Here is a 16,966-nt window from a genome sequence, read left to right as displayed (position 1 = left end):
CACCTGCCTACCCATAAATGCCCCTTGATATTTTGTTTTAGTCCTATTACTATGTCTAACCCACCTGCCTACCCATAAATGTCCCAAAAGAAATGGCAAGAGGGTTCTGGGATGTGACAAGAAAGAGCTAGCATAATAAAAATACTATTAAGTGATCTAAGAATTACCTCTTGATCCCGTCTTATTCCTCACAGTCCTTACAATCTAAGGATTTGCCAAGTCTGAATAAGGTTGTAAATATCATTTAGAGAATTTTTTTTATTATTATGCTCAGTAAAAAATATTTGTTATTCATAATATTCCAATCTCTAAAAAGAAACAAAACATACAACAGTAGTTTGTCTGAAAAACGATTACATCAGACTGAAATAACATGTAAAGGATACATTTAAACAAAGGTTTTAGATGCAGTCTAAGTAGCTACTTTACATATATCAGTCAAAGCAAATCCTCTAGCTTCACCCTAGAAGTTGCCACTTCCCTTGTTGATTTTCCAATTAAGCCTGATGAGATTTTCTGATCCAGCGCTTCACAGACATGAGAAATCACAGATTTTACCCAGTAATTTATAACAGCTATGGATGCCTTTTCCCCTTTGTTACTACCTCCGTTGGAGTCTAACAAGGACTGAGAAGACCTAAAGTTAGTGGATCAATCAATGCAAATTAGTCATAGAACTATAAAGGACCTTCAGACTTATGAATCCGGGAAAAAGTAGGACTTGATCAAAAAAGTAGGAGAATGTCTCTTGGGTGGACACACCCTCACATTTTAAGGACTGTGACAAGGAAGATGGGACCAAGAGTAAATGGGTAGTCGAGCTAAAGATATGGTTAATACATGTTTTGTGTACCTGGTATAGAGAAACTCTTTGAAAAACTGGATGTGCCTCGCAGCTCCTTCCTGTCATAACATTCTAAGGGGCTCATTAGGATGACGGGCGGACTTTGTCCGCCCGCCATCCTGTCAGAATTCGGGACCGCCCGCCATTAGGGCGGGGGTCCCGAGGGGGGTATTAGGATGTGCCCGCTACAGTGGCGGGCACATCCTGCATGGATAGCATTGTGGCGGGCGGTGCTCTCTGCAACGCCCGCCACAATGCTTTTAATGCACAAATGCATTTGCATAAATAAAGCGGCAGGCACCGCGTGGTGCGTGCCGCTTTGTTTATGCAAACCCATGTGCAACCCCCACCCCTCCTTCACTTTGGGGGCCCCCAGAGTGAAGACTGCATGCCTTACGGAAAGGCATTAGTAATAAGGCATCCTAATATGGCAGGCGGTGTCTGACAGACACCGCCACCATAGAAACCCTTTTCCGCTCCGGTCACCTTGCGACCAGGGCGGAAAAGCGGTGGACGGTCTTTCCGTCCGCCGTGGTCCCCCCCCCGCCATTCTAATAATGGCGGGGGAATTGTGGTGAGGATGTCGGCGGATTGCCCCTGCCAGGCTGGCAGTGGCTACCGCCAGCCTGGTGGGGGCAATCGGCCCGACATCCTAATGGGCCCCTATGTTTCTAGAATATATAATGTATTACTCACTGCAATCTTGGATTAGGTTACATTAGAAACAAAAATCTAGAAAATAACATTTCATATACTTCATATTTTCGAGATTAGATATTATTCAAAAAGTTGCAGATCACTGGACTGTTGATAGCATGAATGGATAACCTGGTCTCTATTAGCGAAAAAATTCTGAAGAACATTGCAGTAGGAACTTTCGTTACTGAGGCCAAAGAATACCACATGTACCAAGCCTTAAAGAGTTAATTTGAAAAGTAAAAGAAATTCATCAGACCAAAGTTTGCCCTGTGGATAAGTTATGCTTGCCTACTTGATTACACTTTTCACCAAATATCTATGCACACACTGCCACGATCTCTGTGTAAAAATCCTCGACCAAATGGCCACAAAACTACATGTAAAAGCCTATATAATACCCACATTTTAGTATTTGAATAATACATAATCAACCACAAAAAAAAAACTGTTGTCAAATTCCTTTTCTATACTGGAGGTTAAAAGGCAAAGAATAGTCCACTCGGCAATATACATTGAAAAGAGTGCATACAAGAACATTATTGTGGTTGCATAAACTTGCCTTTATCACAGATTCCGGGGTCAGAGTGGCACACTGTGTGTTCCGCAAGGCGGGAGACATAGTCGGCGACACCCGTCCGCTTTTTCCCTGTTTCTTCTCCTGCTCTTTAGTTTGCCGCGGGCGGATGTTTCTAAAGATCTGGACGATGAGAAGGTTAATGGGGAACATGAGGATGGAGCTTTCAAACCCAATCATCACTTCCTGCCAGGTGAATTCTATCCGACCTATAGAGGTTAAGCAAGAACGGAAGGACAGCTAATTAGTTACATTTTGAACAAGTTTATTCCACAGAGTTAATTTCTTAGCTGCAGTTTGCAAAATATAGTTTGGGGGAGGGTTTAGGGAATAATTGTTCAAAGAATGCATGCAAAACAACTGCTTGAGTCAGAATATTTGCAATTGTAAAGCACAACCATTGGTACTGAAGAAGAGCACTACCCTCGGTGCTACAGTGTGGCCTCTTTGCCATTGAATTGTTTAATGCATGATGACACCCTTTAACTACATTGCTCTAAATTGAAATTCTGTAAAATTGAAATAAATTAAAAAGCTGTAACGCGGAACAAGATTTGGGCATTACTATTTCTGACGACGCCTGGCAGAGGTTGTGAGGACCAGCAGCCAAGACCTCTATCTGTTTCCAACACAAGGCCAATTCTTATAAACTTCTTACCTGAAGGTACCTCACTCCATATCAGCTGCATGCCATTGTGGGAACCTCTGACCTCTGTTGGCGAGGCTGTGATTCTAAAGGCACTTATATGCTTATGTTGTGGGAATGTATACATATCAAACGCTTCTGGGCAGAGTTCCTTCTTCAGATCTCCCAGATTTGTTCAGTGACGCTACCCATGGAACCTTTGGTGCTGTCATTGGGGGAGGTTGGGGAGGATTCTGTCTATCCATACACAACCCCTCGGGCAGATTACTCACCTTCTTCTTATTAGCGGCTAGGCTTACAATAGCTAACATCCGTCTTTCGCCTAATTTGGCTGTTTGGTGAACTAAGATATGGCACATTTATGCTATGGAACGATCAACTGCATTGGTTGCGGATAAGATGTCTAAATTTGAGCTCATTTGGACACCTTTAAGATGTATGTCAAGAGAGACAGCGCAAAGGTGAACCCCACCATTGCTGCACCCACTCTCCTGCGGCGACCCCGTACAGGGCCTGTCGTTATCCAATGGAGAACTGGAGCATGAGGTCTGACGTGTGACCATAACCAGTCCCGCCACCAATGTTATGCCGTCATGTTGACTAATCGGCTTGATGGCTCTCATGCTTGACCTACTGATAGTATTGCTGTGCCCTATGCACTAATGTGGCTCTATTACATTTTGTGCTCACATTTTTTTGCTTGCTTTTTATTGGTATTGCGATTACCCTTGACTTTTCCTCCCCATCCCTCCCATCTTTCCATTTTTTCCCTTTGTTTTTTTCCCCATGTTTGTAATGTTTTACAAATGAAAAGAACCAATAAATTAAGTCTATAAAAATATATTTTTTAAAAGCTGTAATGCTTGTTTCGTGGAAAACGAGAATACCATGCTGGCAATGTCATATCATAATTATTGCATCGACCTTCTGAAAAAGTACGCTTTTGGCGGGGAGGGTACCACGCTGCGTGTTTTGAAGATTATTCATACTTGTAGGGTACCCAAAAAAGTTCCTTCAGGGTTGGGATGATGTGATCCTATTTCTATCAGCCATTGATGAGGTTCACTGCGCACAATGAATGCTCTTTGTTGCCGCCACGTATGTGATACAGAATAGCATCTTGAAGATTGAACCCTGGAAGAGATATTTTAGGGGGTGGTGTACAAACAACTTTAAATGTATCACCCATTTTCACCCACTTTTGACACACAATAGTGAATTCTACAGGAACCTTCCAGGAAGACACTGACCTACAAAGACAGCCGGAAGCACAAGCTGTCCTCCATCCGTCAGCCAAACAATACCCAAAGGAAAGCTTGACCAAGCAGTGGTGAAGAAAGCCCTGTGTGGTTGGATCTTAATTTTTATGTCTCAATGTATTAATTCTTTATAAAAGTGCGAGTAAAAGTACTGTGAGAGAGTGGGTTAGTCCCTTCCGCCTCTGGTTGTCATCTGTTTTGTTCATGCTTTGCTATTTTTAGCAGGTCTGTCGCTCAAACCCCTGGCATTCTGAGGATTGTTCCTTGACAGCTGCGTCTCACATGAGAGGGCTGCACTCCGGAATGAGCATTCATTGCAGACACCATCTGCGAGGAAAGCAACAGCAGAGTGCAAGCGATTCTCATCACATTCATTACTGGAAAAAGAAAGTGTGCAAGAAAATGGAAATAAGGAGGAGTTGAGATAAGAGACGGAGCCAGTGAAAGGAAAACAAGCGGCAGGTGGTCCAAACATGGATCCCTGCAGAAAGGATTACGAGTGCTCCCCCTATTGGTAGTCCATACCGCAAGACCGCTGGCCTGACGGATATATGCTGCCCTGTGGCGCTGGAAGTAGATGTCTGGATGGGTTCCTTACACCCGCAATTAGGTTCAGATTGGAGGATTAATAATCAAGGGATTTTTATTTATTAATCTTGGAGCTGTGATTTCAAGTGAAATCTGCCAAATGACAGACAACACCTTTGATAAAATGCAGCCAATTCTGTGTTAACTGTCCCCTTCAGTGGAAATCTAGGGTATTTTATCATTTTAACCAGCGAAACTCTTACTAGGGAAGTAGAAAGCAAATCTATAGAGCTGCAGTGTTCCATGGGTTTTCTCTCACATATATGTTTATGTTTATGAGTGTCCCGGCGCGATCCAATGGAGAGCGGAACAGAGAATAGAGCAGAGGGGAGAACAGATTAGATAAACGGGAAAGTTCTAAGTCTATTTCTAAAGAGGTTGAGATCCTATATAAATAAAGACATGTTGCTTGTTTTAAAAAGTAATATATAGATATTTCAACATCTATGCCAGTGGTATTGAGACTACAAATGAGGCACTTTAAGTCTCACATGATGTTGGTTGGCCAGCTCAACCAGTCTGAAAACTATTCCAGAACCACTGATGCTGGCATAGAAAAAACATAAGCATCCTGGCGAAATCCTTTATTAGATTCCAGTTCCCCTAAGCAAGGTTGAAATGAAAGCAGAGTATTCAAGTGACCTATCGACAATAGTACTCCATAGTATTGAGAGAGCGCAAACTGACCTAAAATGTATGAGTACATCACACTTACACGTAGTAAGCACAAGTCATGAAGAGAAATGCCATGAGTGCTGATATTATATGCATCTATATTCTGAAATGTGTAGTTAAGCTAGAGATTTAAGTAGAAGTGGAATTAATGCAGAAATGTGTGAAATTATATAACCTTATTAGACGTGATTAATCCTGAATCCATGTCGTGTAGCTGCTAAAATGTAAGAAGACAGGCTGTGAAACATAGAACGTGGTAGGCCTCAGGGCCAGAGCTGAAAGGGATGGGAAAGGTGTTCGTTTTCACGACATGGATTGCACTAATGTCATTTAGTAGTCGCGTTAATGGGTCATATTATATAGATGTGTTTACCGAATCATAGAGTAGAGTATTAACATGCTATTAATTAATGAAGGATTCGAATGGTATAATCATTATGAGAAATGTTGTAGGCCTGAAATGTTTAAAGACACTGATTTACACGTATTGGTCTGTGCCGAGAATTATGTTGCAAACTTTTGTTGGAAGTCTATGAGAATTGGGATCTTGGCTGCAGATGTCTGTCTGCAAGAGAAAGGGGGGATCCAATTATAAATGAAATGAATAGAGGTTTGTTCAGGAGCCGGCACAGACACGGAGGAGGGTTCCGGAATGTTTTAAGGGGTATCAGCGGGCCGGAGAAGAGTCTGAGAAGCAAGGTCAACTCTAACGCACGAGGCCTCATCATGGAAAAAGCCAGAAGCTACACCACGTGAGGGGCGTCTCACGAGGGGCGTCTCAAACGATGTTGTATGTTTTGTATTAGGGACAGCACCCCTGGGTGGAGTTAGAGCAGATGCCTGAGGACCCTAAAGAGAGCGGATGGGTAGGCAGAGAGGGGTCATGACTGGAGGACCATAGGTTTTCACCAAGAGACTAAGAGTGGGTGATCTTCCTAGGAAGTCATTCACCGCTGACACCTTTTGATAGGTTGAGACTTTGTTAAGTAGGGATACCATCCTGAGCAGGGTAGGGACAGCCTAACCTGTATTTTCCCTCCAGCCTTAAATGACGGAGAGATCTCAATACGTGTCCATGCTAGCAGCCTTGTTATTCTTAGAACTTGTACTTGTAGTCTTCTTTGCTCGTCTGAGGGTTTTCAGAGAGCACATGTATGTAGTTGGGCCCGTGTATCTTGTAAATCTCATTTTGAGATGCCTGTACTTGCAGCTGATTCTAACTTTATAATAAACCTTTGAAAGCTAGAAGTTGTTTGTGATCCTTCAGAGCGGAGTCCATTATTGGGTGAACTAACTTGGTAAGAGATACACTTTCTTCCCTCAATGACAGGCAACAAAGGTTCAGTCGACCAGAACGGGGTTTTAGATCAAGAGTGATAAGGTATCGATCAAAATCTCGCCCGCGCAGTTGGTAGCTATAGAGGATGGTTGCATTCTTGAGGAAGGTGATCTAGGCCAGGTTAGATTACCCCAAGGCCCCTAGAGATCGATGATCAGAAGAACCGCCCGCCGAAGAAGGTCCGGATGACGTGAGACAGAAAAGCAGCAGTATCGGTCGAGAGTGAGTATAAAGGGTCATGCGTGTTAGATTGCGGTGTTTTTGTATTGTATCTATGTTGTAATGTCTGGCGGAGTTGAATGTCTGTAGAGTGACTGTGGAACAGGTTGTGAGCGCGCGCAACCGGTGGAAATCTTAAGTTCAAGGGGAGCTTAAGTGGTTCGGGTGTATCGGACATCCAGAGTAATTGTCAACCAGTGTGAAGGGGGTCATGAGGTACCATTGATCACCCGAAAGACCGAGATAGGGGGAACGTAAGAATGAGTGCGTGAGTAACGGACGCTGGTCGGAGGTTACTGTGTGTGTAAGCAACCTATCAGAGAGACGATAGACATTTCGTCAGTTGTGTTGACAATTACAGATAGACTGTGGACGTACAGTCGAGGGAAGTGACCGCTTGGTCGGAAGTAGTCATTTTTCAGGGTATGAATGGGACGCATGCATGACCGGGAGAAGAGCTGAGAAAGGATGGGTGCTGCTGCGAAGAGGAGACGAGTGACGTCAGAAAGTGCCGCGCTGGGATTGGCCGGCCGGAGAAAGACCGCGCTGTGATAGGCCAGCTAGCAAAGCCGCGCTAGGATTGGTGGATTGTCATCAGGAAGTAAACAGAGTATTGAGGCTGGAAATTGTGCGTATAATCATGAAGTGTTTTAAATGGTTGAGAGCGGCGTTTAAGAAAGAGAGGCGGGGATCTTATGAAGGGGAAGAAGCCCCGCCGGAGGGTACGCCGGCTCGTTATATGGCGGAAAATGTTGGGCTGCATACAATATTGTGGATTTCAGAGTGGAGTAAGATTACAGAGGGAAATGAGGAACTGACGTTTCCGAAGTACGGGACGTTCAGATTAGAGGTGCTACACCGATTAAAGGCAGTTATGACCTCAATGAGACCTTTGCCTAGACCGACCCAGTTTGAAGCTCTCAATGCATGGATTAGGGCAGCGCACGAGAAGAATCTGAATAGACGACAAGAAAGGGTGAAACGATCGGTAAGAGCAGTGCAGGATGCCAAGTGGGACGCAGATGCTAAAAGATGGAGAGTGCATAACATGGAAGTAAATAAGTTGTACCCAGTGTTAGAGGTGCCCGGAAACAAAAGCCCCCTAGAAGAAGACGATGAGAGCGAAACAGAGGACAGCCTGATAAACAGATTATTGACAGATAGGCCACCCCCGTATAACAGAGCAGGGGGAGATGTCGAGCATAGTGAAAGGGAGGGGGGAAACGCAGGAGAGCATGGACCGCTTCCCAGTTCCGATTGGGATCCCGCTGCAAAGAAAGAACTGTCCCAGCCTAGTCCGGTGCAGCAGGTAGTCGGGAGGTTTGTGGTACAAAGGGTGCCGGAAACGGAGTGTGCCACATCCTACGCACTGCCAGATGCCCTACAAGTACCTGTTACCATAGGTCCTATAGTATCGATTTATGACCCAGAAAGAGCTAGAGGGGAGGAACGGGTACGGAGGGACAGAGAAAGAGCAGAGATGGCAAGGAGGAACGATACGATCAATTCCCCAAGTCAGTTGCCGATACCAAGAGAGTGGAGCACCCCACTACACACAGCAGAGGATCCAGTAGGGGATCCGGGGGGCCATAGATGGCCAGTGGATATGAGGGGATCAGGACGGAAATCCTTTCAGGAGTTAAACGAGTACCTGAAGAAGTGGGATGAGGCAGTAGAGGCTCACAAGAGCATCATAGCTGCGGAAGCTGGAAGGGAAAGTCAGGATAGCAGAACCCGGACTCACTGCGGGGCTGAGGAAAGCAGTCCGGAGTGGGACGGGAGGGAGAAGGACAGTAGGGGAGTCACCCATTGGGCCCGGAGTGGAGGTAGATCAGACCTGGAAAACGGGGGCCCCGAGAGTGGGGGGGTGTCTCGGCCAATACACAGTGAAGGAGACAGGAGAACGCAGGAGTACAGAGACAGCTTTAAGTGTACCCACTGTGTGCCCGGCAACAGAGAACAGAATGGGAGTTGCGAGAGGCCGCGCCACAGTCCCTGTGATGACGGACATGAGCGCAGTCCAGGGAATATGGGGAACCAAGAAGGATCATATCAGATACTGAGTGATAGTAGACAGAGAGAGGATGGCGACCGGAGGGAGAATAGCAGAGAGTCCTACTGTGAAAAGAGAGAAGAAAGAGAGAATGGGCAAAGTAAGATTGGGGGTAACAGGCCTGTGTTCCATCATCTTCCAAGATCGGATGGCCGAGCATGGGACCTGGAGAGATGGGAGCAAGGGAGAACACTCCTTAACTCTCCCGAACCCAAACGTAGGGCTCGGAGTTGGGATGGGAGAGAAACCTGTGAACCTCCTTCGAAAGACATATTGCGAGCTGAGATAAAAGCCAAGAGACTCGATGTCGCCAGCTTAAGGCCAGAACTGGATGACATGGTAGATGGTACCCTGCCTTTAGAAAGAATGGAAATGTATGAGCAGGATGAAATACTGTTCATGGCAAAGGACATCACTCGAAAGGCGAGAACAATCCATGAGAAGTTAGTTGAACTAGCAGGCAAATATATGGTGGACCTGTCAAGGACCAAAGCATTACAGGGTAACCACAGGCTACATTATTCAGATCGGGATCTAGATGAGAGGAGAACAATCGGACTGAAAACGCACATAAGGGAACTGATCACTGGAATAAGGACATGGAGGGCACTAGATAAATGGGAAGAGAGGTGGTCCAAGAAGGGGACCGTCAGGAGAAGCATGCTTGGTATGACACCAGGAGGACTGCAGAGAATAGAGGCATACCCTTTGCGTGAAGTTGCAAATGGGAACTATGTGCACGTACCATGGAGTAGGGGAGATTTAGCTGCTTTTACCACTTCCTTCCCCAAATTGCGGGAGAACCCAGTGGAGTGGTACAAGCAAGTTGAGAGATTCGTAAAAATCTCAAAGGTCCTATGGATAGATCTGAACACGCTGTTTGACATCGTAGTGCCAGGAGATTTGTGGACAGCATGCAAGGTTAGAGCTGAGTGGCCCACAACAGAGCCAGAGAGAGATGCTAAGACTAATGGGCCGTCTGAGACCGTAATGGCAAAATACGAGAGAGTGATGACTTGGCTGAAAGAGAAAGTGCCAATGCAAGACATAGATTGGGTCAAAATAGATCGAACTAGACAGGAACCCAAAGAGACAGTTCACGAATACTATGAGAGATTGCTGAAGGCGTTTAAACAGTATAGCGGTCTGGATGTAATGGATCCAAAGGACATAGGGCAATTTGTGTCCAAGTTCGTCCTGGGCCTGAGACCGGATATTAGTTTAATGATTCAGCAACACTTGATTTGTTGGCAAAATAAACCCTTAGATGAAATCCTGAGATATGCCAGGTACTGCTGTGATGAGATAGACTCCAAGGCAAAGAAACTAAAAGAGAAACTGATGGTGGTGCAGATGCAGGCAGCCGGAAAGGGGGGACAGCAGCAACAGCAACAAGGAACAGGAACTGGGGGGAAGAAACAGTATAGCCAGAACAAGGGCAATGAGGAGAACTCCACCTTTAGACCCAGAATAGACATAGCTGCCTTGAAGAAAACGACTCGGTGCCACCAGTGTAACGAGGTGGGGCATTGGAAACGCGAGTGTCCCTACAATGTTGAGATAGGGGAACAGGAGGTAGAGGAGGAAGAGGTCCAGAGTACGCCTGCGAGAGGGGTAACGCAATACCAGGGAAAGGTGCTCAAAGGGGGGGGCCCTCCTCCCCGAGCCCAGTTCCCTCAGCCACCCAGAGTAGGGACTATGGGTAAGACATATAGACAGATGCCCCTGTTTGTAGGAGGAGAGGAGTGCTATTATGTGGACCCACTAACTGGACAGAGAGTGGAAAGGGAGGACTGTACCCTCGGGGCAGCCTTGGAGGTGGATCAAAGGGGACCCTATGTTGAGGCCGAAGTGGCAGGGTGCCCCACGACATTCCTAGTGGACACAGGAGCCACTCGATCCACGATCAGATCAGCCGCAGTTCCAGGCCTGCCCATGTCTGGAGAGACAATACAAGTGGTGGGGGTCGCTAACAGGAGAATGACCTTACAGCCCACACAGTTAAGATTTGGCATACAGCACAGAGGGCCCTGGGATGAGAGGGAGTACTCACATTGGCCACGCCGCTATGGGATACACGCCGCCTTGTTACATTGGCAAATAATAAAGGATTCAGACAATGGGACCTCATTGGTATCTCCAAAATAAGTGACTTGTGGAAACGAGGGGAGATCGTCCCATTCATAGCTCTACAGGAAAAGTATGGAATGGCAGATACCGAACACTATAGATACGCCCAAATCAAACATGCGCTGCGGGGAGCTGTCCCACAGGGCACAACACTTGCCGAATCCTCACCCCTGGAGGATAGACTGCTCACTGACCACCTTGACAAGAAAGCGATCTCCCTCACATACCGCAAACTAATAAACAACCTCCCGGACCCCACGGTGGTCCTACGCAGCAAATGGGAGGTGGAACTAGGAGACATAAATGACGAGGACTGGTTGTATGCTCTGGCATCGGCTAAAGAGGCATCCATACCATCTCGGCTAAAACTAATACAGTTGAAAATTCTGCACAGAATATACTACTCTCGCACGGTATTACATAAGCTAGGTCACACCGCAGAGCCTGAATGCCTAAGGGGTTGCGGATCCCCAGGAACATTCTTTCACATACTATGGGATTGTCCGAGAATTCAAGTGTATTGGGCCAATATTATGTCTGAAATGTCTGAAGCAAGTGAAATAGAACTGCGACCAGAACCCAGGTGTTGTCTATTAAATATTTGGTCACCTACAGATTTGAATCGAGGGCTGCAGACCTGGGCGACACTAGGCATGACCCTTGCAAAACGGAATATTGCTAGAAAATGGGGTTCCGGACTACTACCCCCGAACGCACAATGGGGGAATGATATGGATATAGCAATGGTGGCGGAGAGAGTTGTATACGTACACAGGGGCTGCCCCAAAAAATGGTCAATGATATGGGGGAAATGGAACGATTACAGGGGAACATATGTGAACCCCCACAAGAAGCATCTGAACTTGAAGCGAGCCCATGATGGGGAACACTTACATATGAACGATGTACTGTATGTGTGCTAAGGTGTATTGAGAGGGGAGGAAGGACTAATATCAATAATAATATCTTGCTGTCTATGGTTGCACAGGGAAGAACCTAGGTTATATAGAGTCTGGGGGTCGCCCATGAAAGGGGGTTATTCCAAAGCTTCAATCATCTAATGTCTACAAATGTATTGTAATGAAACGAAAACGTTGTTGTTACCTAAATGCTATGCTGACCTCTATAAGCAAAAGGATTTCTTATATGTATTTACATGCCGGAAAACTGAATATTACATGTTGTGTGTAATTCTTGTGGAAAAGCCAATAAAAACTGTTTAAAAAAAAAGAATGAACTTTGTAGATCTTACTTAGGCGGAGGAAAAAGGATTACATGTGATGTTGTATCCCAATGCTTTCCTGTGGAACAGCTAACCTTGCTACAATGAAAATAGCTTTTGGGATCTTGTCACTGTAAGGGCAAATGTAACATTAAACTTTTACAAGTCCTAGTTTAAAATACTATGCACCCTGCCTTATGGGAGTTAAGACCTATTCAGGGTGACATTAATATTTAAAGGAAGGTTTAGGACTGTCAAAAGCAGTGATTTTGACAGGTCGAATTTGCAGTTTTCAAACTGCACAGACAGGCTACAGTAATAGGCCTATAGTCATGTTTGCATTGCCACTGTAGTGAGTGGCACAATGGGTGCTGCATTTCAGTAATGAAATTTAACTTACAGGCCTTTTGTACAATTTGTACAATATACAAGGGACTTATAGGTAAGTTAAATATGCCAATTAGGAGTTTTTGCCAATGTTGTCATGTTATAGGGGCCAGAACACTTGCACTGGGGCCTGGTTAGCAGAGTCCCAATGCACAGAGTCAAAATACAACACCATCTGTCCAAACAAATGGGGTCATAATGCAAAAGAGGCCTTTTCCTACAGGTGTACTACAAATATGTTTGATAGTATATTGATGGTTAACTTGATATTTTTTACTTGTTAAAGGATCCCAAGGATACTACATTGTTCCATGTGTGTTCCTGTTAGAGTTTGGTGATGAGGATCAAGTAGTCCTTTTGTTCGATGGCAGATGTGCCATGGCCTGTAGAATCTACTTGGGAGCAGGTGTGTGTTCTTTTATGTATTTACTTTGCTGGCATGATGGCATGTAAATTGCTGATTTATGTTCTTTTTTTATTAGGGAAGATCTTACTTTGGGTGCTTTAGAACATGGATAATCAAAGTTCAGCCGGGGTGAGCTTGTGGCCCTCCTGACTTTTACATCCGGTGAACATCAGCACTGGAATGCTGTTTACTTGACTGAGCATAAAGCTGTAAAACGGACATGCATATATTTACACATTAACTGGAGTAAAGGAAAAGAAGCAAAGGTGTCTTGTGCCACTTATGTTTAATAACACATTCATTTTTGAAGAAATAGTGCAACAATAATGTAAAAATAAGCAGAAGCGTTTCATCTGAGTAGATAAGATTATATCGCTGCATTGAGAGGCATTTGTTATAGAGGTATAGCCGGCCGTAGCAGGCTAACCAGCAATTAACGGCCTGCTCCAGTGTTAAAGGCCCAAGCCAAAGGCGAGGGACTTTAACAAGGGAGCGGACCTTTAATGGCAGGTATAGCCCTGCTAAGGTTGGCTCTATGGCTATTAGAACATTCCACCCCATCGGGCAGAATGTCCTAATTTGTAAATCAAAGACCTCACAGAGACTGAGGGGGTTGAAATCCGCTTGGATTCCACAAGGCCTTTGTTCATAGCTGTTTCTGTGAAAGAAAACATTGGAATGTTGGAGCTCCGGGCTTTTACTGTCCAATAGAAGCCCAGAACTACTCCATTATCTTCAGTGGAGCTCTCAACATTCTAGTGTTCTAATAAAACTGATAGTTTACAAACATGAACTTAAGAAACAATCATGCCTCCCCCGCCATGACAACAATGTAATTAGTGAAACAAGCGGCAAACCATTTGTCATCCGCACGCTCTGGGTATCCTAGGTTGGTATTGCACAATGAACAACATTATAGTTTATCAAATAAAACACAAGGGATGGTTTTGTATTCGGCCCATCCTGAACTTATGTATTTTAATATGGTATCATATGTGATAATGAAGAAAAAAAGCCAACGTGAAATTAAGGAATTACATAGGGTCACACAATGTGGTCAATGATACATGAGGTTATAGTGTTGTCGGCAAACAGAAATCACATGAAGGCCCGCTCGTTCTGGGCTTGAGGATCCGAGTGCCCGAAATGAGCCAGAGGCAGACATCTCCAAACCTTCAGTGGCTTGCCCACCTCCATCATACAATGGAAATTAAGTTGACACAGGCACAGGAAAGATACAATATGACTATCATCAAACAATTTTGTGAAGTAGGAGTACAACACCACTGTGGAGTATTCCTTGTTTCAAGATTCATAACGTTCTCACTACTCCATATTTTAGTGAGTGGACTGTGAGACTGGGTGCTCTCTTCTCATGGATAAAAAAAAAACAACTTGATGGGTTATGTAGTAAATTGGCTGGGAGGCAATCCAAATAAGTAAAAGTAATCCTTTATTAAGTTGTAGAGTAGAACAAGAGCTGACTCTTCCCTTCAGCAGCTACCAGTAAACTGCCACAGAACAGAACCCAAAAACATATGACAACAAAGTACACAGAGGTAAATGCATTCCTCACATTGAGCATTCTACTAAAGTATTCTAGAAAGACTAGAGCGATAACAAACACTACAATGTACTACACATCTTCTTTCTTTCTTTTCAAAAGAGATAAAACAAAACAAAAATAATTTTAAAAAACACAAAAAAATAACACACAAAATCTTTTAAATAAGCATGTGGTCTGCGAAATCTTGGAGTACGTTCATTTGAAAAACCACACTCAAGTAGAACCTGACTATAAAAAGCGTGATCTTGAGGAATAAGCGCATCTCCGGCACCAGAATTATTAACCTCACTCAGAGGCAAAGACTCCACTGGAGAATGAGCAGCCAAGAGATAGCCACTGGTTGTAGGAGAAGAAGAATCACCACTATCATAGGATTCAGCCCCATTTCTCTTGTAAAGATCCACTCTCCTACAATTACAACACTCTCCATTGCTGAGAATAACACAGTGGTCAAGAACATTCTTCACTTTGAAAGGCCCTTTGAACGTTGACAACCCTCTCTGCACCCTACCACTTTTGACTTTAACAAAGTCACAAACTATGAAAGGAGGTATAACATTCGTGGCAGAAAAAGTGGCAGAAGAAGTGTCAAAATGCTTTGTTTATAATGTGACCACTTGCTTCATCCAGGCTGGTACTAACTTCAAACCAGGATTTCGTCCCCTCATTATCGGAAAAGGTGATTGCTGCCCGTGAAGTAAAGGAGTTGTGCGATAGGCCCATAACATTTCATTCACCATTTTCCTGACAATGCCTCCATTAGTAGATGCCATGTGGATGATACCCTTAACAACCTTGTTGTCCCTCTCACATATCGCATTGCCCTGAGGATTATACAAGGAAGTGCGATGGTGTGATATGCCACATCCCTTCAAAAATGTTTGCATGTCCTTCAAAATAGGTTGTGTGCCGTTGTCAGTGATAATGACAGAAGGTATACCCTCATCTTTAAAAAGATTACCCAAGAATCTAATTGTACGCCCCGTGGTAATGTCGTTAGTGAAATGTACAGCCCACCATTTTGAATAGACATCCACCACCACTATGGCAAACCTATCTTTCTCATTAAGTTCACCCACAGGACCGATGAAGTCAAGACAAATAGTATGCCAGGTCAAGCCTGGATTTTGTGTATGTGTTTCAACAGATTTTGGCCCCACTTTCAAACGCTTCTCACCTTCTCTGCACATGACACCGTTTTCCACCCAATCCACCACTTGAGCATCAATGCCAGGCCACCAAAAGTGACTCTTAAGCCGACGCTGTGTGAAAGTTTGTCCCATATGACCCTCATGAGCTAAGGCCAACAATTTGTTCCTAAGACCAAATGGAGTTATAAACGTCTTGTCTTTAAGCAAAATGTTATCATTGATGATGGAAAGATCATCCAAAACTTAATGAAAGGTCTGACTGAGACAGAGACAGCACTCTCCTGCCTAGAACCAAGTTTAATGAGTTTGGGCCTGATTCACAGAATGAACTTAAGACTCAATCCTAAACTTACTACTATTTTGGTATTCACAGAATGCACTTACTACTTTTGGCATTCACAGAATGAACTTAAGACTCAATCCTAAACTTACTACTATTTTGGTATTCACAGAAGGCACTTACTACTTTTCGTATTCACAGAAGTTAGGATTTTGTCTTAAGTTTGTCTTAAGACAGACTTAAGACAGACTTAAGTTAGGATTTTGTCTTAAGTCTGTCTAAAGTCTGTCTTAAGTCTGTCTTAAGTTTGTCTTAAGACAAACTTAAGACAAAATCCTAACTTCTGTGAATACCAAAAGTAGTAAGTTCATTCTGTGAATGCCAAAAGTAGTAAGTGCATTCTGTGAATACCAAAATAGTAGTACGTTTTGGATTGAGTCTTAAGTTCATTCTGTGAATCGAGCTCTTTAATAACTTCTTGGAGGGTATGGACATTAACCATCTCCCTCTCCCAGTCACTGGCCATAAAAACACCTTCTCCAACAAACACAGCATCTTCAATAGAAGCAACAGCAATATCATCCATGCTCACAGAGACCTCAGAGCAGTAAAAGGTACGCCAATCTAAAGACATTATGGAAAGGCAATCTGCTTGCACATTTTTCCATCCTTGGATATATTTCACTGAATATTGAAATTCTTGGAGTCTTGCAGCTAATTTCATAAGCCTAGCAGAACCTTTCCCAGCCCCACCCGGGGAAAGAACTTTAATGAGAGGTAGTGGTCCGTTCTTAGGATACATTTCATACCCCAAAGATACGTTCTAAAATACTCCACTGCCCAGGAGGCAGCTAACGCCTCTCTTTCGATGACTGAATAGTTTTTTTCTGACTCAGTCAAGGTCCTTGACGCAAAGCCCACAGTAAA

General features: G+C 44.2%; 1 protein-coding gene across 1 annotated transcript in view; it reads right to left on the bottom strand.

The window, feature by feature from the left end:
* LOC147673997 (polycystin-1-like protein 2) overlaps positions 1-16,966 on the bottom strand; it is a 915,503-nt gene that overhangs the window by 250,807 nt on the left and 647,730 nt on the right. The window contains exon 29 of the mRNA XM_086945086.1: positions 2,103-2,326. Coding sequence (XP_086801212.1) covers positions 2,103-2,326 — 224 coding nt within the window. The remainder of the gene's footprint in view (positions 1-2,102; positions 2,327-16,966) is intronic.

The sequence above is a fragment of the Lissotriton vulgaris genome, chromosome 12 (assembly GCF_964263255.1).
Source record: "Lissotriton vulgaris chromosome 12, aLisVul1.2, whole genome shotgun sequence".
In the NCBI taxonomy this organism is placed as follows: Eukaryota; Metazoa; Chordata; class Amphibia; order Caudata; family Salamandridae; genus Lissotriton; species Lissotriton vulgaris.
This window is presented reverse-complemented; position numbering and strand designations above follow the sequence as displayed.